Here is a 7937-nt window from a genome sequence, read left to right on the forward strand (position 1 = left end):
ACTTAAAAAGCACCCAACACCACCATTCATTCCTGAATTTGCCGATTCCGCGACCTGCAGTAGAAAAAAGAAGACGGTGAGCTGCGCTCGCCTATCGAGCGCGTTCTAGACGTACTGAAGTCGATGCGTGCCCCAGTCTTCTCGTTGCTAGAGCGAGGACAAGGTGCCGACCGCTAAAAGTTACTTTGACCCCAAGAAGGTTGCTTAACTTTTTTTTAATTATTTTCTTTTTTGCACATAGTTTCTGGCGTTAAGACACAGCAACATGCATTACCCAACGACCTGGCGCGCTGTGAGAAGTGCTGCAGTAGTTGGAGGTCTTCAACGTTTCAGATCACTTCACTGTTCATTGGTGAGAGATGAGACCTATCGATAGATTATTGTGGAACTAACACTTTTTTGGTTGTGTAATCTATTGACTTTGACGCTGCAGGCGATTGCTTAGCCACAGTCGCCAAAAAACCCTCGGAGCCTCTCTGGCGCACAGCAGAATCCTTTTTTTTTCAGGCTGCCGGTGCGCGGTTGCCATAGCTGCTGCTTTCGAGCAAAACGAGCGCAACAGGAGCTTAGGGACATCACCAGGCTCGGGAGAGTGGAGAACCTGGTGCTGACGCTGTGGACGCAGCGCGAGGAGCTTTGCTGGCCGCCCACGCCGCCGCCAGCGACCGCGAGGACGCGCAGCAGCAGCTGGCGCAGCCACTCAAGACGCTGTCGGAGGAGCTGGAGCTCGTGGCGGCCGCTGCGACGACCGTGCCGCTCGCCGCCGCGCTGACCCCGGACTTCTATGCAAGCTACCTGCTCATTGTGCTGCTGGCGAAGAAAATGTGCGTGAGCAACATGGCTACAAAATGGCGGACTGGCAGACTGAAAAAATCCTACATGTAGTCTTTCTTCGTACAGGAATGACGCGCGGTTCCTGTGGAAGCGCATCGCGCGGAGAACTCCGAGGAGCTCCGGTGCTGTGTGGGAGATCGGCAAGGCGCTGTGGCAGCGTTGGAGTTGCTGACGATTGCTTGCGGATTATGCGGACAGGAACCTGGCTGCGCAGCGTATAATATGCCGCAATGAACTACGACTGGTCTCCGTCGCTGCAAAGGACTGATCGAGGCTCTGAAGAGTGCGTGCACTTCTTCTTCTCATTGAATTGTTGTGTTAAAGTTGATGCTGGCCTGACCCTTGTTGTTGCATTGTTGTGGTTATTGTATAGCTGCCACCCGCGAGGGCACTGCAGAGCTGCTGAGTCTTGCGTATTCGACAATTTCGGTCAGCGACGCCGCGCTGGGCTTAGCTCGGCACGAAGACGCGATGCAGTGTACGTAGCCATTGGAGGCAATCACGTTGGTGAGAGTATCGAGCAGTTGCTGCTTTGTCGCAATAGACTGCTCGTCGCTGAACTGGGAGGTGAATGCGGCGGACCAAATGATCCTGCCAGAACACGGTGTTCAAGCCGTGAGGTAGGCTGTGCAAGTCAAAACACCAGTGACGCCGAGTCCACCGTCAGCACGCGCAGTAGCAAGAGCAGCAAGAGCAACAGCAGCAGCTCGTCGTGGAAGCAGAAGCGGCGACGGCTCAAGACGGAGCGGCTCAGCAGCACGACCATGGCCATTGGGACCTCCGTCATCTCCAAAAGCTCCCCCAGTCTGGCAACTGGTCGTCTACATCCCCACCGTGCTCCTGTCCTCCTGCCGTGTTCGAGGCCGTATTGCCCTTGGTGCTCTTGGGCCAGCACGTGCCGCCTTGTAGTTCGTCCACGTCAAGGCTCCACAGCCTTACTTTTGCGAGCCACAGCGTGCTGAAGTCCGACATCTGCACGTTCGAGACGGACTTGATGCCGCCCGGCCAAGCGCCCACGGGGTTTGCAAGGTCGCGCAGATCGTGGGCGACGACCTGGCGGTGACGAATCCCATCGAGCAGAAGGCTTGCGACGCTTTCCTGCTGAAGGTGAACCAGATCGCCAGCAACACGGCGTCGATTGAGGCAGTGACGGTGGAGAAGAAGTCTGGCTAGACATGTTCATTGCTGACCTGGAGGAGTGTGGCCGCCGGTGTTAAGAAGGGTGCTGAAGGTGAACCAGATCGCCAGCAACACGGCGTCGATTGAGGCAGTGACGGTGGAGAAGAAGTCTAGCTAGACATGTTCATTGCTGACCTGGAGGAGTGTGGCCGCCGGTGTTAAGAAGGGCGCTCCGTGCCATGCTGAGCGTTTGGTCAAGTACAACCAGGCTCAGTCTATCGAGAAGGATCGCGACGATAAGACAACGCTAGTGGGAATGGAGAAGCTGGACAAGTACGCGACTTGTAGGCATGCACCCTCGCTGTGCGGCAACTTGGCCGCATGCGTCGAACGCACGAGCGTCTTTTTTTGCTCCCCGACGCATGCGGCCGCACGGCAAGTTAGCCAATCAAACGCCCGTATTTCGACGCATGCGGCCGCATGAGCCGGTTGAGAATGGACTTTCACTCATCCAACGCGATCAGCCCCTGGGCCGACGAAAACAATCTCAACGTACAACAATCCCCGATACGAACTACAACGGCTCTACCGCCACCATTGCAGTACCACGAACATCCCAATCTTCCGCTCCGCCAACTCCACCTGCTATATTTCGTAATAAAACCTGTGTAAATAAGTAGATTTGGGTTTTCGATGCAAAATATCAATAAGACCTATACACTTGAAATTTGTATTGGTACAGTACCTACTTTTTCTGTGGACCACATATTTGAAGCCTCGAATTAATCCCTATTGGGCTTCTCGTACTACAGAGTAGCACTACCAGGAATATTAACGCTAGTATCAACATAATGGGATGCGTAACCAAGTTCGTACTTGGACAAAGGTATCGAATTTGGCGGTTTAGAAGATCGTACCCATCCCCTCACGAAAGGTTGCACCCCGTACGATGCAGAAGTGCAGGCACTGCAGGGATACCGTCTTATCGCTCTCTATTCTCTCTGCTGCTTCAATACGTAACGGCGTTCGGCAGCCCAATGGGGCGTACAGTGTTACCGAGCACGTAACATGTCAGCGATGCTCAGATGCCGCGGCTGTACTGCAGGTGCCGGATGTCGACGAAGCAGCATTAGGCTGGTCATTGAGCACCTTCAGCTCAAAAAGTAGGGCACTCTCATAGTAAAACTGTCATTGTGGTACAACTAATTTGGAGCACGAGAAGAGGAGGTCAAACAAACAGCTGGTTCCGCGAAGCAAATCATGAGAGCCAAAACTCTCTCTCTTGAATAAAGTATGGAAACAGTTTGCGGTCAGTCTGCGCCTGTTTCGCTAAACTGAAAAACTTACGAGCCAGTTTTCGTTTTGTTTATAATAGTTTGAGACAGTTTTAGACCAAAACGTTGTCAGCCCTACTTAACGCCCTCTCGAAGCTTCCTTTGAACTCGAACAGCTCGCTGTGCACGTCGAAGTGCACATTCATCTCCCTGCCAAGCGCCATGCTGGTGGCAATCACATCTCGCACCATCGCGTACGGCCCGCAGACCAGCACAGCAACGCGCTGCTTGCCGCTTTGCTTGTCCTGCTCGCCGAGGCTGCGCAGCGTAGCCGCAACGTCCGGGCGGCAGTTATAGCGCAGGCAGCTCTCGAGCTGTTGGTCCGCCCAGGACCCCTCCAAGTCGCGCTCGCCGCGAGTGAGGTAGATCTCGCTGGTGAATGCCATTCACCAGCGAGATCTGCCTTCACTGAATGCCCCACCATGGGCCGCGATGAGGTCGTGCGGGAAGGGAAGTAGGAGCTGGATCCGGGCTTGAGTACCTTGTTGCCAATCATTGCCTCGATAGTGTCGCGGTCGCGCACGGACCATACGAAGTGCACGCGCTCGATACCCGGACGTCCTTGGGTGTTGACATCGTGTGCAGCCAGTTGACGATCGAACGCATGGGCGTGACGCCAATGCCGCCCGAGAACAACGCAAAGTGACACCGAGAGCTGGCCGCGCGCAATGACACCCAGACGCTTCCCCGTGACGAAGTTAGCCGGGCTATTCGTCGTGCTGTTATCAGCAGTCTTCTTCCCGTTGAGAAGGGAGCCCCTGGCGTAGATTCTCGGGCGATAAGCCAAACGGAAGAGCATATCAATGAGCCACGGTACGACCCCAACCAGTTCCAGATCAGCCCCGTGGATGAGATCGCCACGATGAAGAGGACCCAGTGCACGCGCACGAAGAACTCAAAGAACTTGCGGCGGATCGGGCCGAGCGAGAACAGGAAGAGCACGACCGTAGCACTAAAGCGACGATACCAGTGAACGCCCTGCTGCTTTCATACTCCTCCTCACTATTATCATGAGCCAGCATGTACGCCAATCCATGCAGCGCCGTCAAGACCAGCGTGCCGATGGCGATCTTGTGGTACAGCAGAGCTAGCTCTCAAAAGAAACACCCGTGAGAGCCAACAACACCGAGTTTTTGCGTCGTGCCCTAGAAGTTGGCTTCGCGTTCACTGTAAACGGTTCAGGTAAACTAGCACATCAATTGGAAGAGGAGATTTCAGCAGTTCAAGTGGTACAATTTTTACGCGAAAAAGTTGAAAATTGATTTGAAGGGCGCATTTTGACGCCAATCGTGCTTTCATTTTGAAACTGAGTGGTAATCTTCTTGAGTTGCTACTGGAGCTGCAGTCAGCACCAATTGAAGTTGCCATGCGCGAGTTGCAGGTACTGGTAGATGGCTTCCTTCCGTACGCAGTACTAAGCCTCGCAAAAGTCGACAGCATCGTGTCGACAAGTGGCTGCATTCTGCGCGCAACTAGCCTCGCTCTATGAGACTCGGGCTCGTCGCGAGCAAGCTGCGAGTATCTCGCTATTGATGCGGTTGGTTCATGCGCTCTGCTTCCGGGAGGCACTCTGGCGCCAACAAAAAGTGCAGACAAACCAAGGCAGATTGCAGCTACTGACCTACATGCAGGTACTGGAGGAGCCATTCCGCACGCCCACGAGGGAGTGTTCCGCCAGCCAGCGTTGCTGCGCGTGCTACTTGGACTTGTGCGCGACGTGCGAGCAGCGGCGAACGTCCACGTGACCAAGTGTGACCCGAGCTTGGTGCCTGTAGAGGGCATGTCTGCGGCTGCATCTACCTCTGTCAGTGTGCAGCAGCACCAGCCCCTCCAGGATTGCTTGCTGGCGCACGGCATTCTGAAGCGATTGCAACCGCTGAGCTCCGAGTCCAGCGACAACGAAGTGGCTGAGGAGAGTCGTGCTCTGCTTTGCACCATCGTCAATGAGCTGCTGACTGCAGATGCTGAGGTGTCTTCACCGTCGCCCCCTCGATTGTTGCTGGCGATACACACGCAGGGGTACGATGTTACGCTGGTACCAACGTTAGTGGCTCATGTGCCGGCGATGAAGCTCATGTGGGACCACTGGATGGTACCAACTTCGTCCAACTCGTCGGGTTCTTCGTCGTCTCGCTCAGCTACACCGGGGACGAAGCCGCTGATGGGGTTCGTGGCTGAAGGTGCTGAGAAGGACCTCCCCAAGTGGCGCTTCCGACTGCGCGTGGTGCTCTCGTTGTGTGCCGCGCATCTCTCCGGTAGCAAGCAAAGCGCGGCGATGCAGCAGGCGCTGCGCGTGGTTTGGAACAAGTTTCGCAACGGCGTCGGAAGCTCGGGCGAGAACAGTGCTGGATACGTCAACCTGCTGGGCGAAGTGTTGCCGTGGATCGTGCACGCATGCTCGCAGAACGCCGACCCGAGCGCGGAGCTGGTGCATTTCCTCTTGAAGCTGCAGAGACAGCTGCAGAGTGGCTCGGGCAGCAGCAAGAGGGAGGGCAGCAGAGGCGACTGGAAAGCCCCAAGAGCAGCGACAGCTTCTGGAACAAGTGCTGCGTGATACGTACGCTTCGTTGATTGAACAGATTTGAGGAGGCGATCGATCGGCCAAGGTTTAACGGGGTCTGGAAATCGTAGGTGAACTGCACCACCCGACCTAACACGTACCATACCTGTCCAATGTCCGGAGTCGATGTGCTAATTATGCTGAGGTGGTGACGCTCTAAAACGCCCGTGAATTAACAAGCAGAGCGGCCGTGCGCTCTCGACGTCAAGTCATTGGAGCGCGCGCTATGTTGAACAGGTTTGCATTGAGGAGAGGGGGAGAGGCATGAACGGCAGTACAGGACTGTCACGCTCCGACAAGGTGTCGGCGATTTCTGCAGCATCACCTACAGCATCGAGTTCCAGTCCGCGCGTGTATATTCCGGTGTCGCCGAATACATTGAGTCCGAGATCTGCTGAAGCTGTTGGCGATTCGAGCACACTTGGTAGCGGCAGCGGACTCGTGAGTTCTATCAAGGTACGTGTATTATCCCTCCATGATCTAAAGTTCTTACTCGTTGAAGCTCACACATGTGGTGTCTTACGACAGAATTTTAAGCGCAAGAAGAACGCTCGAGAGCGGCTTCACCCTCTAGAGAGCGAGTCTCCGCGCTATCCACGACACTACCAGCAGCAGCGGCATCTTCCAGTTGTTCCATCGTCGCCATCCCGTTATCCTGATTCACCTCGTGCACCAAAAGGAGCTCTCGAAGACTCGGATGATGAAGTGATCCAGTTGAAGCGGTTGAACGCCCACCTGGCATCGGGCGAGACGGTTGAAGAGTGGATCCGGTCGTACGAAGTGGAGCGTGGCAACTTCGCTTCGTTCGCTATGTTCACTGAGGTCAAGCTGGACGAGGTGCAGGAGGGATATGTGGAGCAAGTCGGCCGACCGAATGCCGTGGAAGCAGCAGCGTGCTGTGCCACGCTGCTGAAGATGCTAGGCATCGTTGGGTGCTACCGAACGTTGTTGGAGAAAATGGTGGCGGGGATCCAAGGCGCCGTCTACCTTCCAGACGCCTCATTGTCGTCCATAGTCACGGACGCAACCTCGCCGGACGCGATGTTCGCGCTCGTGCAGAGTTTTTACTCCCGCACTCCGTACTTTGAGCGCGTTCGCGAGCTGAAGAAGACGCTTCTAGCAAGTCGGAGTATCACGGATCCGACTGTGCTGCGAGCAGTTAGCGTGGATGATGTGGCTCGAATCTTCCAGTACGTTCCATTCGCTCACGTCCAAGCGGGGATCGCAAAGGTCTACGCCACCAACTCAGCCAAGCTGGATCAGCTTGTGAATGCCTTGCAAGAACAACAAGGTTTGTTGTTATTGAGACGGAAAGAAATGGGGATCAATGATCCAGACTACCCTGTACATGTTCCGCTCGCTAGAGTGCGCAGATCTGCCGCGCTATCACTCACAACGCCGCAAGTTTCAGCTCCAGCGGCCGAGACATGATCCTCTGTGCTATCGTGGGGTTGGTAGACGCCGACTCGTTCCGAGCACTTCGATCTTCACGGGAAGATGTGCTTTTTGCATACTTGACCTTCACTGAAGGCATGGATCAGCTGGAGCTTGTCGTGGACGCGCTGCCTAATGCGGGCGAGTCGCTCTTCCGCTTGTACCTCGCTACGTGCTCTAGCAGGGTCGGAGATCTACCGGACGAGAAGACATTGGGAGGTGAGATGGTGCCGCGTCCTAGTCCCAAGGACGTGTTCTTCTTGAAGCTGCTGAGCCCCGACATGGGGTTTTTCTTCTTGAGCGACCTCGAGAAGAACGACAATGAGCGCAAGGCCCGGAAGCTACGACGAGCCAGCGTGAACGCGTCGGACTTTGACATTGAGATCGAAGAAGACACGACCGACGGGCGGCCTATGTCCCAGTCGTCCACAGCAGCATCGATCGAGCGCTTCCAGATTATCATGCTGAACTACCTGCGGCACCACAGCTTATCCAGCGCCCAACTACTGCAGCTTGTATCCAACACGTTCTTGTTGATGCTGGAAGAGAAGGAACTCAGCCAGCTCATTGACAAGTGCGGGGCGCGTTTCCCTCTGGATGGACAATGGACAAAGGCTCTGGCAGTAGTGCAAGACTTGGGCAGCAGAAGGACGCCT

The 7937-nt window shown here is 55.3% G+C and overlaps 4 protein-coding genes across 4 annotated transcripts; 3 read left to right on the forward strand and 1 right to left on the reverse strand.

Moving 5' to 3' along the window:
* Nucleotides 1-123: 123 nt before the first annotated feature.
* PHYSODRAFT_343048 (hypothetical protein) lies at nt 124-3086 on the forward strand (the record flags this gene model as incomplete). The annotated part of the gene is made up of 10 exons (XM_009541565.1): nt 124-163; nt 626-824; nt 901-992; nt 1208-1312; nt 1379-1454; nt 1502-1676; nt 1744-1997; nt 2056-2121; nt 2155-2286; nt 3059-3086. The coding sequence occupies 10 exons, from the start codon at nt 124-126 to the stop codon at nt 3084-3086; spliced, it is 1167 nt and encodes a 388-aa protein (XP_009539860.1).
* A 254-nt stretch (nt 3087-3340) lies between these two features.
* Nucleotides 3341-4655, reverse strand: PHYSODRAFT_343049 (hypothetical protein; the record flags this gene model as incomplete). The annotated part of the gene is made up of 5 exons (XM_009541566.1): nt 3341-3634; nt 3709-4057; nt 4108-4239; nt 4281-4374; nt 4622-4655. 5 exons carry the CDS (start codon nt 4653-4655, stop codon nt 3341-3343), a joined length of 903 nt encoding a protein of 300 aa, XP_009539861.1.
* A 23-nt stretch (nt 4656-4678) lies between these two features.
* PHYSODRAFT_343050 (hypothetical protein) lies at nt 4679-5841 on the forward strand (the record flags this gene model as incomplete). Its single annotated transcript, XM_009541567.1, has 2 exons — nt 4679-4691; nt 4919-5841. The coding sequence occupies 2 exons, from the start codon at nt 4679-4681 to the stop codon at nt 5839-5841; spliced, it is 936 nt and encodes a 311-aa protein (XP_009539862.1).
* Nucleotides 5842-6111: 270 nt separating this feature from the next.
* PHYSODRAFT_343051 (hypothetical protein) lies at nt 6112-7908 on the forward strand (the record flags this gene model as incomplete). The annotated part of the gene is made up of 4 exons (XM_009541568.1): nt 6112-6303; nt 6376-7113; nt 7212-7855; nt 7896-7908. The coding sequence occupies 4 exons, from the start codon at nt 6112-6114 to the stop codon at nt 7906-7908; spliced, it is 1587 nt and encodes a 528-aa protein (XP_009539863.1).
* Nucleotides 7909-7937: the final 29 nt, after the last annotated feature.

Source organism: Phytophthora sojae, assembly GCF_000149755.1.
Source record: "Phytophthora sojae unplaced genomic scaffold PHYSOscaffold_26, whole genome shotgun sequence".
Taxonomy (NCBI): domain Eukaryota; phylum Oomycota; class Peronosporomycetes; order Peronosporales; family Peronosporaceae; genus Phytophthora; species Phytophthora sojae.